The sequence below is a fragment of the Baudoinia panamericana genome (assembly GCF_000338955.1).
Source record: "Baudoinia panamericana UAMH 10762 unplaced genomic scaffold BAUCOscaffold_7, whole genome shotgun sequence".
Classification (NCBI taxonomy): Eukaryota; Fungi; Ascomycota; class Dothideomycetes; order Mycosphaerellales; family Teratosphaeriaceae; genus Baudoinia; species Baudoinia panamericana.
Window position 1 is genome coordinate 212,173 of NW_006911263.1, and position 17,005 is coordinate 229,177.

At 53.4% G+C, this 17,005-nt stretch overlaps 8 protein-coding genes across 8 annotated transcripts; 4 read left to right on the plus strand and 4 right to left on the minus strand.

Annotated features, from left to right (window-relative positions):
* Positions 1-1,031: 1,031 nt before the first annotated feature.
* Positions 1,032-1,758, minus strand: BAUCODRAFT_495262 (uncharacterized protein). Its single transcript, XM_007678873.1, has one exon. It carries the CDS (start codon positions 1,319-1,321, stop codon positions 1,094-1,096), a length of 228 nt encoding a protein of 75 aa, XP_007677063.1. The 5' UTR covers positions 1,322-1,758; the 3' UTR covers positions 1,032-1,093.
* Positions 1,759-2,484: 726 nt separating this feature from the next.
* On the plus strand, positions 2,485-3,563 carry BAUCODRAFT_576812 (uncharacterized protein; the record flags this gene model as incomplete). Its single annotated transcript, XM_007678874.1, has 2 exons — positions 2,485-3,027; positions 3,085-3,563. The coding sequence occupies 2 exons, from the start codon at positions 2,485-2,487 to the stop codon at positions 3,361-3,363; spliced, it is 822 nt and encodes a 273-aa protein (XP_007677064.1). The 3' UTR covers positions 3,364-3,563.
* A 353-nt stretch (positions 3,564-3,916) lies between these two features.
* BAUCODRAFT_44556 (uncharacterized protein) lies at positions 3,917-5,562 on the minus strand (the record flags this gene model as incomplete). The annotated part of the gene is made up of 3 exons (XM_007678704.1): positions 3,917-4,686; positions 4,746-5,422; positions 5,474-5,562. Coding segments are annotated over 3 exons (1,536 nt in total), but the record flags the coding sequence as incomplete, so codon positions are not given.
* Positions 5,563-6,529: 967 nt separating this feature from the next.
* On the plus strand, positions 6,530-7,504 carry BAUCODRAFT_148500 (uncharacterized protein; the record flags this gene model as incomplete). The annotated part of the gene is made up of 2 exons (XM_007678875.1): positions 6,530-6,945; positions 6,997-7,504. The coding sequence occupies 2 exons, from the start codon at positions 6,530-6,532 to the stop codon at positions 7,502-7,504; spliced, it is 924 nt and encodes a 307-aa protein (XP_007677065.1).
* A 479-nt stretch (positions 7,505-7,983) lies between these two features.
* Positions 7,984-10,127, minus strand: BAUCODRAFT_109037 (uncharacterized protein; the record flags this gene model as incomplete). The annotated part of the gene is made up of 5 exons (XM_007678876.1): positions 9,638-10,127; positions 9,531-9,584; positions 8,892-9,475; positions 8,415-8,820; positions 7,984-8,364 (listed from the first exon to the last, which is right to left on the minus strand). The coding sequence occupies exons 1-5, from the start codon at positions 9,854-9,856 to the stop codon at positions 7,984-7,986; spliced, it is 1,644 nt and encodes a 547-aa protein (XP_007677066.1). The 5' UTR covers positions 9,857-10,127.
* A 361-nt stretch (positions 10,128-10,488) lies between these two features.
* On the plus strand, positions 10,489-13,319 carry BAUCODRAFT_496017 (uncharacterized protein). The gene is made up of 4 exons (XM_007678877.1): positions 10,489-10,797; positions 10,859-10,899; positions 10,957-11,769; positions 11,824-13,319. The coding sequence occupies exons 1-4, from the start codon at positions 10,795-10,797 to the stop codon at positions 12,992-12,994; spliced, it is 2,028 nt and encodes a 675-aa protein (XP_007677067.1). The 5' UTR covers positions 10,489-10,794; the 3' UTR covers positions 12,995-13,319.
* Positions 13,320-13,500: 181 nt separating this feature from the next.
* BAUCODRAFT_71414 (uncharacterized protein) lies at positions 13,501-14,095 on the plus strand (the record flags this gene model as incomplete). Its single annotated transcript, XM_007678783.1, has 2 exons — positions 13,501-13,629; positions 13,682-14,095. 2 exons carry the CDS (start codon positions 13,501-13,503, stop codon positions 14,093-14,095), a joined length of 543 nt encoding a protein of 180 aa, XP_007676973.1.
* A 359-nt stretch (positions 14,096-14,454) lies between these two features.
* BAUCODRAFT_71670 (uncharacterized protein) lies at positions 14,455-16,690 on the minus strand (the record flags this gene model as incomplete). Its single annotated transcript, XM_007678802.1, has 3 exons — positions 14,455-15,596; positions 15,649-16,526; positions 16,590-16,690. 3 exons carry the CDS (start codon positions 16,688-16,690, stop codon positions 14,455-14,457), a joined length of 2,121 nt encoding a protein of 706 aa, XP_007676992.1.
* Between the last annotated feature and the right edge of the window lie 315 nt (positions 16,691-17,005).

Sequence of the window (17,005 nt, forward strand, 5' to 3'; positions counted from 1 at the left end):
GCGTTCATTCAGTGCGGTTTTGAAAGCGGCATGCGGTACCGTACTCACCTTGTCGACGCTATTACCGCACGTGGTTCGTGCCGTTCGCTCCGTTCGCTTGGCCTTCTCTTGTTCGCGTCAAGGTCCACGCCACACGTATTGTCAAGCATCGTACTGTAACAAGCGCCTATCTTATGTCTGATAATCACACTCATATTCTGAGCACATGCCAACCTCGCTACCCGTCGAGACTTGGCAACACGATCACCCGTGAAGGTCGCCAGACCTATTCCAAAAGAAGACAACGTACCTACGCGTTTGCGAGAGTACCTAGTGGCGTGCCATGACTGCCATTGCGGATGCAGCACTTACAATTGCCTTGCCGGCTTCCCCAGCCCTCTCCGACTCTGCATTAGCGGTATGCTAACGGCTGACTTCTCCACTACAGCATCCCAGTACATTCAGATAGCGAAGGGTTGTACGAGATGTGGCGCAGCTGAGTCTTCGAATAATGCTCTCGCAACGGTTTAAATTCAAATCTGCGATTGCTGCTTATACTGCTTCAGGTCATTTTGTATTCGTGCATCTCGTCAGGGATCCAACTTCGTTATACCCATTCGATCGCACCGTCTGACACGGGTGCTGGTTTGGCTGACGTACAACCATGAAGTACTAATTCCACTACTCGGTATGAATGCGCAACCTGCCTAGCATCACCAGACACAAACACAACGCACTACCGTGCAAGTAGAACCCCCCAATGTGACAGGCTTCCAGTCACACATACCATGAATGGATGCTACGCGCTCAACTGACCATATTCACTCGTCCTCACACTTGCAGGCTTATCCCATCCTTACCATGCATTCCGATCTGGAATCCGATCCGATTCCGGCCGGTCAATCGTGCGAAAGGTGCAAGAGAAACGCATCGGGGGCCTTGACCAGCATAAGAGACCGTCTTCGTTGCTACGAAAGGATGATGGCATGAGACAAGTGCCTGTCTCCAGCGAACAAGCCAGAATATCAGCACACAATCCGAAAAACCGTCACCGACCGCGTCAACAATGCCTCGTACCACAGCAACATCACGTTTGACGATTTTGTGTCAATAACTAGTACAAAACGACGACCACCATGGGCTCATCGATCTCTTGAGCGATGCTCGTGTACAAGAGCAAGGTGAAGCGCCGAGCAGCGTCTCGGACGATCGTGGCGAGATCAGAGTCAGGCAGCTCGACGGGCCGATTAACGTCAACGATATGTCGGCTTGGGCAGCATTGTCCGCCTGCTTGCCTACCACTCATGCTGGCCACGAGACCGGACCTGGGGTTTGCTCGCATTTAGTAAGTAGACAAATTCTGAAGGCTGATGGTCATCGGCTGTTGGAACCCTTAGGTTACTGCGATGGACGCAACTCTAGATTTCCGCTGAGATCTTAGACTAGGCCGAACCAGTGCTTATAGGCTCGCACCATGCATCACCTCAGCTCTGGTACTCATGTCAGTGCAAGTTTACGCGGAACGCGTCAACCGACACGTCCAGAACGTCGACTTCTCAGATACCCCATCCAAAGCAGTTGAAATGTCAAGGAGCTGTCACTCGTAATTGTAGATTGTGATCAGTCACTACGGCGGTCCAAGATCGAGGCTTCGACCAGATTCATGATACCTTAGATAGTAGATACGCTAACGTGACAGATCAGCGCAACAACCGTGCACATAGCATAACGACTCGCTTTCGTTCACCGGAACGCAACCATGAAGCCAGACGCCCAAGCTCACAGAAGTGGCTAACTTCAGAACTTTCGAACCGAGTCCGCCTCAGACCGTATACGGTGACACTCAGCCACATGGGAACTGCCAAACTTCTTAAAAAAGCAGAAGATGAGTCTCACTAACCACGTGCAGGCATATAACGAGCCTACCGTCATTCGTGGTATCACTTCTGAGCTGTTCATACCAGCTGTTGACTGGGCGGTGATTACCAGGCGCCAGCATCCATTGCCACAAGCCAGTGACATTTAGATTAACTCCAGTAGCTCCTGCACACACTTCGGGGGCTCGTGGGCCTATATAGACTGCTCGAAAGAGGCCAATGCGCTAAACATGACTATCTTGCTGATGTATGCAATCGCTCCACAACAGAGTTTCGCCGTGTCCACTCCTGTCTTGTAATGTCTCGAGAGTTGTTCTAGTCCACACCAACGTGGAGTGACTACCTTGTACGCCTGGTGACAGCAGCGTGCTTACCGACGAAGGAGTGCGGTGGCAAATCCCAAGCTTCCATGCGACCTGGCGCCGGCCCGAGGCCGACGGCAGCTTGGCAGCGGCGATATGGTCTGTGCTGAACTGCAGGTAGGTCGCGTGCATCATGCGCTTTGCCGGTGAACGGGGTGTCAGCCGGCAAACAACAAACGCCTTCATATCGAATAGCTTTTGTCTGACCCGGTCCCAAAGAAACTATACGCTACATCATTCCCAGCCCAGACTGTAGAGACAAAGGTATGGCCGAGCACGAAGCAACCCAGATCCTCCGCCATCTTGATTCTCTCAAACCGTCGACAATCCAACAAGCACCGCAGCTTCTCTCACGTGGCAAGCTCGCACTACTACATCTCAAAGCGCTTGTACCATCATCACAGACATCACCTCAGCATCTCCTTCTAGGGGCAAGCATACTGGAATGCGGCGCCCTCATCAGTATCCGGTTAAAAGATACTGAGAGCTTCACCCGTTACTACCAGCAACTGCAGTCTTTCTACTCGTTACCAGACGATAGATTCGCAAGGCACGGTCGCCCGAAGCATCAGAGTCAGGTCACGGGATTGTACCTGCTGTTACTGCTGAGTCTTGGCGACTACGGCGGGTTTCACACAGTGCTTGAGGGTTTGGAGGTGAGCAGAGGGAAGGCACAGGTGGAGAAAGATGTTTTCATACAGTATCCCATCAGACTCGAACAGGCGTTGATGGAGGGGAGCTACGACAAGGTTTGGGGTGAGACGAAGGGCGAGCGGGTGCCGAGTGAGGAGTTTGGCGTGTTCTCTGAGGTGAGCGGGTTTGATCTGTCCAGAGTGTTGCGTTGACACTAATAATACGGATCGCAGGTGCTCATAAATACAATCCGGTCGGAAATCGCATCCTGCTCAGAGCGGGCTTACCCGTCCCTACCGATTGCCAACGCAAAGAACCTGCTCTTCCTCGATTCAGAAGGCGCAGTCGTTCAGTTCGCGCAATCGAGAGGCTGGGTGGCCAGGGACGGACGGATATACTTCCCGCAGCAAGAAGAGGAGCTGCTAGCAGCAGAGAAGGATGTCATGAGTAGCAGTGGCGCGGTCATCGAGAATACGTTAGGCTACGCGCAGAAGCTGGAGACGATCGTGTAAGCTGATCGCATTCCGCATTTGCAGCGGCGTGCGTACCGAAGCATGCTTTGTACTACCGCTAGAGACATTACCACCAGACACATATCAAGGGATCTGCAATGAATGCAATACCGTTATCAGAACTGGTGATGTTAGTCTGAACAGCATATCGGGGGTTTCCTTGGCCTGCATACGTCGCACCTTCCGTGTGATTGGACGTGGGCATGGCAAATGCGGCGACGACGAGCGATCACCAGTAGCCCGATTAGCACCACGACCACGCAGTAAGTTCGACGTGTTACCGACCTGGATATTGCATACATTCCGCAATATACGGCTATAGCGTAGCGCCGAAACCAAGCTTTCCCAACACCTCCGCTGGCACTGAATATTCGCTAAAACGGCAGTTCGTTCATCCGAATCAGCCAGTTCCAATGTCCCACAGTATGGTTTTGCGCGACTGCATCTTTGGTCGTTCACCCTCTGCTGCGGCTGTTTTCTTCTTGCGCACCGTAAGAGCCTTCCAACCCCGGCGTATTAGGCCACTATTTGGGTCGGTCAGGTCCACTGAAAGCATGGCGATGATCGTCAAAGGAATGCCGATTGCAAAGAATAACCGAATGGTTTGTATAGCGGCTGAGAAGTCAGGAGAGATGCTGAGAAAGCTTGATGTGGCATTCAGAGGAATGAACAGACTTGCGATCCAAGTCAGTCTGCCGATCTGTTGATTCTGCTGGACTGCTCGCCTGCTTTCTTCGATGTTGACAGAGGCAGTCACGATGTTTTGGTACGTGTCGATGCGCTTTTGGCTTTCCGCCATTTGTTGCTGAATGCTGCGAAAGTCCTGCAGCAGGGATAGTATGCCTAGATCAGGACTGGGTACGCTTGCGTTCGCGTTCCGGTCTTCCGGGCGCGCATTGTGCCCAAAAATGCGGTCGATCGCATCCGATATCATTCCGTTGTAGAGAGGAACATTTCGTCGCCAAGGGGAAAGCTTTTTCAGCAAGCCATCAATATCACCTGGACTTTCCCAGAAATGTGGCCTCTCAAACTCCCATTCGAGCTTGTTAAGCATGGTGGCCATATACTTTAATACCGTCATCCAGTCAGCGAGCACCAGACGAAGAATTGGTATGGCAACAGTGAACTTAGTGTCAGCTCGCATAATGTCCAGCTCATCTTTGGTCATCTTGCTGCTCCAGTACACGGTGTCGTGGAACAACGAGGTGCGCGGCGGTCCTTCCGCGGCAGTCTCATCGTGCATTGACGGCGTAGGGGCGAATGGTCGATAGCCTCCCCACTGCGGATAACCAACCTCAACAGTCGGATCCACGAGCACTATCGCTGTTCGAGAAATTAGCAGTCAATTGATGTCCACAAGTGGGAGACCGAGAAGTACTCACCGATAACCGGCTCAGTGGAAGAGCGAGGTTTAACCCATACAGAGGTCTTCGCGCGTGTGAGCGTGACACAGGCGTCTTTCTCGTCTAGCAGGCCGTTCGAAAGCCTCTTACTGCTCCGGTCACTATCGAGGCGGCGTAGGACATTCCACATGCCCGTCTGCCGTTCTGCCTCTGCAAATTCCAGCTGGCTCTTGAAATAGCGGGCTCGCAGGTAGGACACATTGAAATAAGGTCTTTGCCGCGCGACAACATTCAGGTCTGGCAGTTCGACCCAGCGGTCGCGGGTGTTATGGAACAAATAATCTCCAATATGCGAAAGGAAAAAGAGAGGGTCAATGTCGTATCTTGCGCCTAGCAGCTCCACAACGTCGCGGGAAAGGTCCTCTACGATGATAAGTCTTACGGGTGCCTTTCCACCATCGCTTGGATCGTTCATGAGTGCAGCTCCGAGCCCAACCGTACTCTCATGAGTTTTGGAACTGAGTGAGCCGTCGCCATCGTAGTTCAGCACACAGACGTGGCACCTCCGGGCGCGCGACTCTCGGTTGGATTCGCACTTCTGGATGAACTTCCACTTGGGCGGAGCACAAGTGACCTCCATCCAGTGAGCCAAGTACTCCAGATGTGGGAAGTGCTTCGAGATGCGCTTGATGTATTCGAGATATGGCCTACGAAGGCTGGAAACCCTCGGGTCAGTGCTATACACTGGAACAATTGGTACGACCTACTTGTCTTTGATCTCCCACTCGTGAGCGCATTTGGCTGGCTCGTACGCATCCCCAATGTAGTAAGCATCTCCGCCGGCATCACTGTGGGGCTGAATATAGCAGTCCCCTTCCAGCTGCTGAAGGGTAGGGCTTCGTGTCGGAGCTGACCGCTGAGGTTCACGTACGGGCAGCTCATGAAGTCCATTATCGGGTAGCTTTCGGTTTCTTGCGAAGAGTGGGCGCGCTAGGGATCGAACCATACTGACCAGAGGCCCACCAAGAGACCATGTGAATAGGTAAAGATCAACTGATTTTTTCGCGGGCGCAGCATCAAACTTAATACGTCCTGGGAGGACGGAAGCCTGACACCACCCTGGTGAGGCAAAATGCAGTCCATCTTACCAAGCCGCATGCAATGCATGTCAAGCAGCGCAATGGCTGAGATGCGGTGGCCTCTATGCAGGTGCCCCCACTGGAGGCGGAGTGCTTTGGTGCTACTGCAAGCTTAGGTCTTCTCGAACACGCACCTGAAGAAGAAGACCCGACGATCTCAGCAGCAAATCCCCGGCGTTAGATAACGTGATCACCTCAAAATGTGCTATCGTGATCAATGGAGGACATTCAGTGAAAGTCTCCTGGATTCCTCAGTTGGCCAGCAAAGGCACGGAAGAAGAGGTCACGTCCATGACCGACCCGAAGCAGACGCTGCGACCAATGACTTAGCATTGCGCAAGGTGGGGCAGACACAGCCTTAGGCAAGCACACTTCATCGCCCGGCTGCAGCCTTTGCCGCTTCGCCGTACACCAACCGTGGCAGGTCACTGCCCCGAGATTGTACCTCATGCACAGCCTTGTTGCCGCTCTGACAGATATCAGCCATGTGAAGATGTGTCCACGGCCGCCTGAGAATTCTCATGATAGTGTTACACACTATAACAAGCGGTCTCCTGGTTAATGTCGCCGATTGTTTGCTCCTACCACAGCAAGCGTGAGTGAATGCCAATCAGCTCGCTGACCTTAAATTCTCCATCCCCGACGATGGGTCGCAACACTAACGCAATAAGCCAGCCAATCAACATGACAGCAAATTACATCAACATCATCCAGTATAATAACCAGGAGGGTACGCTTCAGGCGGCCAATGCCAATAACCGGCGAGCTTGGGATGCCATCGCCGACTGGTGGGAGAAGAACCAGACCGGCAAGTCCGGTACCGATGATGGCAACGACATGTTCACTCAGTGCCTCATTCCAGAAGTTGAGAGCCTGGCCGACTGGAAGGAGGGAGAAACTGTTCTGGATCTCGGGGCTGGTAGCGGCATCATCTGTCGCCGTTTTGCACGGAAAGGCGCCGAAGTAACTGGGCTTGACTACTCTGAGCCTATGCTCGTGAAGGCGCGAAACCGCACCCTGAGCGACAACCTGGTGGTCAACTATGGGTATATTGACTTGATGGATTACGACAATATGCGCTCGTACGCCGAGAAGCATTCGTATGTTGTCACTTTCTGACTGTTGTCGAGCCCGTTCTAACACGTCATAAGACCCTTTGATATAATTACCATATCAACAACACTAAAGTCACTACCATCTCTCCAGCCTCTGGCAAGAGCCCTGCCTCTGCTCCTCGCTCCAAACGGCCGCGTTGTCATCGTGGACCTGCATCCTGCGTTTTCGAAGCCCGCTGGCCACCGCGGAATGGAGATCTTCGAAGATCCTACCACTGGTAAGCAACAGCTACAAACCTATATCAAGGTGATGCGATACCTGGACATCCCACCTTCGCAGAGTGAAGCAGTCCGCGGGCAGCCCGAGCCACTTACAGTCTATCATCGTCCGTTCTGGTCACTTTTCGAACCCTTCTTTCAGGCAGGGCTCGTCATGGATGCGATGCGGGAGCCGGCTTTCAAGACCGAAGGCGGAGATCCAGAGCACGCTCAGAGTTACCACAACTTCCCGCAGACACCCATGCTGCTGGCCTTTCGCTTGAAGCATTCAGGATGCCCCGACAAGGTCAGTGCACGGAGGCGGGAAGTGTTCGGGGGACCTTGAGCTTTCAGTGCTACCAGCGAGTGACCAGGCGGCAGAAATTGTGATTGGTAATCCATTCGTGCGACCGCCATCGTTTTATGATGGCCTCCGACTCCTGGCGTTCCGGCGTGATCGTACGTACGGAGGGGAACGTTACGATGAACACCCAAGGAAGCTGTCAGCTCCGATATGTGGCTGGCTTTACGCCTGCATGGGTACCTACACAGCACCCCGCCGGTTTTGCTGTGGAAAGGGTTCAAGACATTTTCCGCCGTGAGGACTCCATCCATTGCTAATTTCAACCAATAAGCCTTAAGGCGGACAGCGTGTGTTGTCGCATTGATAGGTAGTCTAACCTATTCTTGCCACAAGCAGTTGATGTTATGCGCCGCCGAAGATTGCATAATTATGGCGATGCGTAGCATGAGCCTCACTGCTGTCCGGCTGGTACAAGGATACGTACTCGAGTGGTGGGGGCAGGTTGTACATGAAATCCATCTCTACACTGCAGCCGCCTGACTACGCCTCTTGACCTTAATCGTGGCTGTCGTCGGAGGAATAACCGACTGCCCGAACCATTGGTTCTCCGGACGCTTACCCAGGTACTGCACATCGTAGTTCATTACCACGTAAGCCAACAGCATCTTCAGTTCGTGACTGACGAAGAATCTTCCAGGACAGGCATGCTTTCCGTGGCCGAACGGGAGAAAGGTCTCGCCAGTGGCGACAATGCCCGTCTGCTTGAGACGTAGCCATTCCTTCTCATCAGCCGGGTCGAGAGCACCACCGCTCGCCGTTCTTTTTGCTTCGAATTCTTCGATCGGTCGCGAGAAGCGGAATGCATCATACCGTTCCGGATCCGGGTAGATGTCTGGATCGTGCTATGAACGGAATCAGCGCTTGCGTTGTGGTCACTGTACCTTTACCATACTTGCACAGAGTGGACGTCTGTAGCAACGTAGCCACCGTAAGGAACCTTGAAGCCTTCTTCAGGGTCGGTTATTCCGTCTTTGCCGATCACCTTTCTGAGCAAACCATGAGTCATGAAGTTGGACACTCGCATTGATTCCCGAATGGCGCTGTCAGCTCGATAGAGCTTTGCGAGTGACTGTTTGCTCCAATTGCCCTTGGACTCTGCCCACACATTCTCCGCCTCTTCGCGGAGGCCTTCCAGGAAACCATCTTTGGGGTCAGATCCGAGAAGATCGAAAAAGACGTTAGTGATTGTGAACACGGTCGTGTGGATAGCAGCGAAGTTAAGCGGCAGCAGAAACCGCGCAATCATGACAGGATCGAGATCCTTTTTCCTTCCTTCTGCCTCGGCGACGTTGATGTGCCTGCAGAACGGTAAGTCTGCATACCGTAATGCTGGTTTGTTTAGTACTCCTGCGTCTGTAAGTAGACATACCATGTGATATAGTCATTTGGCTCCTCCCATTTGAACGATGGATCTTGTTTCCTACGAGCCATGTTCGCCTCCCGCTCCTTGATCAGAGGGACGGTATACTTCGACACCCGCCACCAATAGTATTGGTTCGGGATGGTGATTACCGGGCCCACAATCGGTCTTATGAAGGCTGGGAAGAGCGGCATAAGGGTCACTGCTGAGATGACGGAGTTGGCGAAGCCTCCCATTAGACGACCATAGTCCTTATTGCGGCAAAGTGGCAACCCAACAAACATACGGTTGGACAATTGAGCCACGACCTCCATCATGTTTGAAAAAACGCAGATGTCTTTCCAATCTGCGGTGTCCTTACCCCAGGTCTCATCTAGGGCGTGCTGCACCTCGTCCTGGATGTTCGGGATGATGTTTGCCATGTTGCGAGCTAGACTCTTGTGCACAACATGCTCATGGTAGAGCGTACCGAGCACGTACGGATCCGTGAAGTTGTAGTCGCCAACAAGTTGATCATAGTGCGCAGCGCCAACGCTTGAGACGCTGTCGGGATGGTCGAGTAGCCAACGTAACTTCTGTGGTGGTATGATGACCTGTTAACCTATCAACAAGTCGCTCCCACGATACATTGCAGGGAAGCATAAGCACCTCAGTTCTGCCCGACACATCTGGGATGATATACGATTTGCCATTCTTTGAGTACTGTATAGCTTTTAGTACACTACGTCTTCTACGATATGTTGATCAATGCTGACCCTTTCGTAGCCATCCTTGAGCCACTCCCTCATTGAACCGAACGATCTAAGACTGGCTCGGAAGTGGCCGAGAAACTCTTGTTCCTTCATACCCTGCCATGGCAGGTTGGAAGGCACGGGTGAGGGCACGCTTGTCGCAGCCCATAGAACGACCACCCCCACTAGGAGGCATGATGCGATAAAGAGAGGATGGGAGAGGTATTCAAGGAAGCTCGTCATGTTTACACCTCACTTCGGGTTGGCGAACGCGGTTTTGGTCAATCGCGCAGAGACGTGTGGAAGATGATGACCGTCAAAAGGGTACGTTGCCCCGATTTTGAACGCATGGACAGAGTGAATAGAAACACCTCACTTTGCGCCTGCGGAGGATGCTTCTACGTCAGCAGCACGACGTGTCAAGCGGGGGCAAAGCGCCAGGCTGCAGCTATCTTGCCGCACCTTCATTGGGCATATATAGCTGACAGGTGCTGGCGGAAGTAAAGGACAGCAGTTCGCACCCGGATGTCGTACACCATGTACCAGCAACGTCCCGCAGTACGACAGTCAGCCACAGTGAAGAAGTGATACTTCCCCGCACGTGATCGTGCTTTAAAGCCGGTGTAGTCCGTACTCTTGGCATGGAAGGGTGTGTGGCGTGAGGAGTTGAGGGGCTGATTAACGAGACAGACGACGACCCGTGGTTACATTTCTCTGGAATGCTCACTTGTAACGTGAGACGCACCCGACTACATATGACTATGAATGGGTGCGGCCATGCAGTTATCCGAACCAATGGCCCATGACTCGCCAATATGCGATGCATGTCCTGCATTGGGGCGCCAACACATCGTCGGCCACTTGCAACGGTCAGCTTTCCTTGCTCTTTCGAACATCGGCAACCCCTGAACGCAAGCCTATCTGCTTCATCTCAGGAGTTGCACAACAGTTCCAACCTTACCCCTTCTGCTTGGCTAGACTGCATTCTCTCCCTCCTGCTCGTCCTGCGACATTCCGTTGGTTGGGTCGTGGAGATGCGAATCCTTTCGTCTCACGTCTCACACAGTTGCCCCATACCTCCGATCTTGGACAGTTGCACCAAGATGTATGCTGCTCGTCGCCTGCGATTTCAGATTCATTGATGTGGCTATAGAGGCAAGTTCTCTTGGTTTTCCGACAACATGGTACGTGGGCTTGACTATGTTTGGCATCATCCTAGACTAACCGTGCGTTGCATCCGGACAGTCTGAGACCGCAGAAGAAGGTTCGCCGCTCGTACCACCAAAGTTAGTGTTGTCGAAACCCTCCGACGACGTAGCCAACAAAAGGACTCAGACGAGCAGGAGACGTACGGATGGGCCCTGGTCAGCCCACGAAGAGCCCTCCAGGTCAAGCTCATCAGAGTGGGTTGATATAGACAACTCTCCGCCGCGCAAACGAAAAGCGTTGAAGCGAACATTGCATCGCCATAGTCAACAGTCAAGACTGCCTAGTGCTCGTATGGGAGAGGCTAGGGGCAGCCAAAGTGATTTCGGCCGGTTCTTCCCAAGGCTTAGCCAGATATTGGAGGCTAGCGAATCCACTCCGGGCTCACGTCCAACCACAAGAGGCGCAGGCACGGACACGTCTCGACATAGGGAAGGAAACACTGCGAGGCGCCGCCATCACCGTGACGACAATAACACGATCTACAGACGAGGTGCGAAGCATAGAACAAGCGGTGTGCAGAAACGTAGCGAACCACTGCTCCAGGCCAACTCGTCGCTACTTTCTGTACTATCGAGCTTAACTGGAGCTTCCGAGAGGTCGAGTGGAAGCAATTCAACAATAACTCAGCAATCGTTTGACCGGCGTAGCAGTGACAGCTCGAGAACGCCTACTGGAAGGCCAAGATACGCTGCTTCTGCCTTTGACGCTGAGTCAAGCGTCTCAGGTCAATCACGGCCTCGGTTTCCCAACGTATTCGAATACATGATGTCCTATTCAGTCAATGAGGAGAGCAATGACATTCAATCGATGCTGTCAAGCTCAGCCTCTTCCCTTTACGAACCTTCTATAGCAGCTTCCAGTGATGCTCCCGACACGCCATCTTCCCGATCAACCTTCCCTTCGCCCACGAGTACGCGCAGTCATAGCGTTGCAGAGTTGCGCCGAAGGTACGACCCACATCGTGCCTCCTCCACGCGTTCTGAGCGCAGTGATAGCCGCAGTCCAGAGCCATCTGCTCGACCGTTGCGGAAGCAGCCAAGCGTGGAAGATGTGATGGAAGAAGAAGAAGCGAGCGTTACCGGTTCTACCGCCCTGTCTGAGCTCAATCTTGACATGCGACAACGTTCGACGTCACGCTCGTCACGGACATCTCAACGTTCCACAGATCAGTCGTCACACGACGCATTGCCAACACAACAGCAGACGCAGTACGGTAACCAGACAAGGCAGTACTACTTCACCGAGACTGCGCATGGTCAGCCACGGTCGCCGTCAGCATCCTCAACTACTACTGAAGCGTACGGCTATCCCATGGCGGTGCAGCAGTATCAGTGGCCCACAAGCCCAGGAATGTATATGCCGCTTGTTGCTAGTCAGGAAGCGGACGTCCACGGTCACAGACCTCCAGCGCCGGACGCGCCAGACTTGAGCAAGCAAACATTCGCGGGCTATGAGCTACTCGCGAGGGAATTGGCCTCGGACGAGTCCTCCGTGACGCCACTGTATCGGAAGTTTGAATACCTTAACCACCGACTTCTTCTCCATCTGCAAGATGAGATCTGCGAGCTCGAAGAGCAGTTACGGACCATCGACGAAATCACCGCGCAGATTGACCGTACGCAGCCGGACGGACAGCGCATGCCCGCTTCCCGTCGTCGTGAAGCTTATCAAGGGAGCGATCTCTATTATCAGCGGACCAGCCTGCTGGGCCGTATCTTCACCAAGACCACGCAGTACAATCAAGCGATGACCGCTTACACAGGAATGTCCAAAGGCTCGCACCGAGCGGAGGCTGGAGAGCTTGAAGCATACCAAAACTGGATGGGAAGACATGCGCCCGTACACGAAATTGAGGCCCGCTTTCTCGAACGCGACGACGATCTCATCGTTCCTGGCAAGTCCGAGGTGGCGACCGATAACCCTTTCAAGCGTGCTGCATTGGCTTACGGTCCTTTGGCGCTAATGTTGCCTCTGCTACTCTTCTCCATCATACCGACACTTGTTGGAAGGCTTGTTGTAATCGCTCTTATCGCTGTCGGCGCTTTCATTGTCGCAGCAGCTACCACTCAAATGCGACACTTGATACCAGCTCGCGAATGGGCAGTCTGCGGTGCAACATACGTTTTGCTGATGGTTGCGATCGCTGGTTGTATTCCACAGCATCGCACTTAGCGTGCTGGCATCCTGGATTGACCCTCAACTCCTGGACTTGAATTTCAGCATTTCAAATGTGACTTAGCGTACAGATGATACCCTTGCAACGGAGTTACGAGTGGCGGAAGGAGATACATGTAATGTACATATCCAATGCTGAGGCGCTTAACAAGCTTGTGCCGCGGGACGTCTTCATGTTGCCAGCGCCTATGGTTGGTGCAGATTGTCCTTGGAGCTGATCAATATACCATGCGTTCTGTCATATCAATGCTGTTGATATGAGAAGTCAGTTGCGGAATAACTCCGAAAAGAATATTTATCCGTGTGTCACTTCCACTTGCTATATTGTCCAAGTTACCAAGCATTCCAATCAGGACAACGTCCTGGTGCCGCACCGCTTTGCCAGCCTGATATGAGCCCGTTGTCAGTCACGTGAGAGGTGATCGCGATCTTGGCATATCCGAACCGTCAGCGACAACCGAACCACAGCTTGCATGTCAACTGACGACTTCGACCTCACAACAATGGCGAAACGAGCGTTGCAGAACGACCAGATAGTCAAGCTCATTGTCGGAGCCGGACAGGCTTCGCCATCACCACCAGTCGGGCCAGCCCTCGGCAGCAAAGGCGTCAAGTCAATGGACTTCTGCAAAGTAAGGTTTTCAAGGAGCGCATATACTATGCTGGAGTCTTACTGTGATGCAGGAGTTCAACGCGCGAACAGCCAACTACGTGACAGGCACACCCATACCTGCCAGAGTGACAGTGCGGCCGGACAGGAGTTTCTCATTTGAATTACGGACACCACCAACGGCATCCCTTTTACTTGCCGCTGCTGGCGTTCAGGCCACAAAGAACAAGCTACGTGGCGCTGGGAACGTCGCAGGACCGAAGTCAAATGCAGGTCTGGCAGGCAGAGGCAAGCAATCAACGCAGACGGGAGTGGCAGCTCCGGGAAACAGTGGACGGGGCACTGTAGGCTCAGTGAGCTTGAAGCAGGTCTGGGAGATCGCGAAGATTAAGGCGAGCGAGACGAGGTTAAGCGGCGTGCCAATGGAGGGCATGGTGAAGAGCGTCATCGCGCAGGCAGCGAGCATTGGTGTCGTGGTATTGCCATGAGCCGCATGCTCGAGCAATCTGTTGGTTTAGCGTGGCGTTCGGGTAGGAGCATGTCAGAGCATCCGTTGACACGTAAGAGTCTCACAGTGCTCAAGCATTGTCGTCCGTCTACAGCAATAGCTTTGCAATATGCGAAGTTAGCTCATGCCACAGAAATCTCTGCCCTCACACTATACATTTTCAACTAGATGGAGGATGAAGTGGGACGGGAATGGCCTGAGATGTATGTGTACGCCAGCTCGCGGACGAATCTGTGTCTTCATTCACATACAAACGCTCAGCCAGTGTGTTCGCCAAAAAGGGAGTCTTGCCACAACGCCACGCTAAGCATCAGCCCGAACAGGAAGGACTACAACTGTTTACACAGCCCATGTCTCAGGATAGCGAAAGTCAGGGTCACCCCACAATATCGAGTTCAGCACTGAATGCGGCGAGTGGTCTTCCAGCGAGCTGCTACCATCAGAGTGTGCAGGCGTAATGATGGTCGCTTGGTGATCAGCCTTGCTCCCGCGGTCACCGACCGATCTTGAAGTGGCACCCTCAACATGGGGGCCATAGCCTTCGTCTTGCCCTTGGACTTCGTCAATCTTGAGCTTACTCAAAGCCGACAAGGCTCGCTGCAAGGGCGCTGAGATCTCCTGTGCCGAGATGGAGTTGGTGATCTCGATCATGACCGCCATGAAGCGCGCCAACAGCATCCGAGCGCGGTCGTTGCGGGTATGCTCACGGAGGATGCCGAGCAGGAGCGCGGAGGACAGGGCACGGTGGGTGGCTGACCAAGATTGCCTGGCAAAGGAAGTGATATTGTTCAGTCCGAGGTAAGACTCAACAACGTTGGTGAGGTTGTCGATACAGGGACGGCTGAAGGTCTGTAATAGCTCGGACTCGGCCTTGCTGGGGCTTAGGGCAGGCCGGTAGAGCTCGGAAAGCGCGTAGGATGTATGCAGGTAGAAACCCCAATGCTCAATCATATCTATGTTCGACTTGCACAGCCGAGAGTCGCGCAGATATGGCGCTGCCTCTCGCATCAGGGTTGAGATTGCGTTCTGGTGCTCTGAAATGCGCTCGAACTGGTCCACTGCGCTGGCAACAGTTGCTCGGTCCCGAACGATGTCGAGGCCAATTTTCATCAGGCGGTACATGGCAGCATGATAGTCGCCTACCCTCCCAACGTTCTGCGGCATAGGCATGGTGTTAAAAGCGGTCGCCGCCGTAGTGCTTGCCCTATCGTACGTCAGAGACAGTAGGCTGTCTTGCCAGATGATCGACCACCAGATCTTCGACCGTGGCAGCACGACTTCAGTTGGCACGTTGGGTGGGCAGTCACGATGTAGTCCGAGACCTTGGGCCAGTCGGATTGTCAAGCCGAGTAGACACCAAGCCGTCCCTGCGTTCATGTTGTTCGTCATGACGTTTCCGATCACAAGCAGCGCCTGTATACTCTCAACGTGGGGCTGCGACAGGAAGTTGGTAAACCGTAAGCATTCGAAGCTGCAGCAGACTGTAGACCTATTAGCGCTAGATACGACAACGGGCAAGCCATGAACGCATACTGTACACTTGAGAGGTTAGCTCGCGCTCTTTCCGTGGCATGGCGCTACATTGCGCGCCACTGCCCAAAGCTGCGAAGAGCACCGCAAGCCAGTGGTACGTCTTGCCAAAGATGGCTTGCTCTGTAACACCGTCCAACGAGTTAATCATTGCTGCACGATTGATAAGGAACGTCGTGAGATCCGAATCGAGTGCCTGCAAGTCAGCAATGCCGGGATAGATGACATGGCCAATGTCGCGATAGCATCGAAATAGGTTGAGACACTGCGCGTCGTTTGGCAGTGCTCTTGCCAGCTCCTGAGCTCGTTGTAACGAGCCGTGCGGCAAACCCCACAAGTCGACGAAGGGATAGGTTGCCGATTCGTTGTCGAGTCCGAAAAGAGGTAGGACCGACTTGCCGAGCAGTTCCTGAAGCTTAATCTTCTCGTCCGGGCTTTGACCTTGCCCCTGCCCAAGGCTGTAGAGCATGGCTGGAATCGAGCCGCCGCCGAGATGCACGATCTCACCTGCGTCATTCCTGGTGTGGATGCCGTGGACGTCTGTGTGAGTAGGCTGCTGAGACGAGGCTTCGCCATTCAAGTTGGATGCTCCGGTGGATGCAGTGCTGTCGGGTCTGGGATCTTCGGCTACACGATCATGAGCATTGCGATTGATCTCTCTTTTGAGCTCGGCCAGTGAACTCTCAAGACCATTCAGTTTGCTGCATAACATTTCGAATTCGGCACGTCCAAGCGTAACAGAGCCGGACGAGGCGCCATCTTCAATCTTAATCGCAGCCTGGTTCTGATCCATCGCTTGTCGTTTGTTGGGTGGATGATACGAGCACAATTCGGGATGGTCTCGGTCTCGGCACGTCCTGCATGGTCGTTCAAGATCGCACCTTCGGAGCACATTAGCTTCACATCTTCGGCAAAGTCCCCTGATGGGCAGATACTCGACTTACTTGACCTTTCGCTGTCTACACGGGTAACAGGCTTTGTGCTCCCTCGCCTTGCGCTTCTTCCGTAAGAAGTCGTCCACTTCTGACTGCTCAGGCTGAGGCATATGGTCCGAATACGTGGCGGGCGCAATGCCTGTGATCTGCGGATCCACCACGGAGGCGTCCGGAGGAGGCGGATATTGCTCCATTGTATAGTTCCTTGGAACTCGCATACGGGTGCAGGTAAGAAGTCAGTGCCAACAGCGCATGCAGACGTCGAGACGGTTTGGCTTTTCCGCCAAGGTTCCGCAACTCGCCAGCATAGCCGGCTGGAACAGTATATGGCTTCGCCAGCGCCACATCGACCGCGATATAGCTCTAAATAGTTGTCATGCGCGACGACGGACTGTATCAACACCTTGCATGCGATGTATGCACAG

Excerpts from the sequence above, each read along its gene's own strand:
- BAUCODRAFT_496017 (XM_007678877.1), top strand. Across the intron at positions 10,900-10,956 it reads TCGCCGCTCGTACCACCAAA|GAGACGTACGGATGGGCCCT; the intron begins GTTAGTGTTGTC and ends TCAGACGAGCAG. Across the intron at positions 11,770-11,823 it reads GTTGCAGAGTTGCGCCGAAG|TCCAGAGCCATCTGCTCGAC; the intron begins GTACGACCCACA and ends TGATAGCCGCAG.
- BAUCODRAFT_495262 (XM_007678873.1), bottom strand. The coding sequence starts at position 1,321 with ATGCGAGCAAACCCCAGGTCCGGTCTCGTGGCCAGCATGAGTGGTAGG.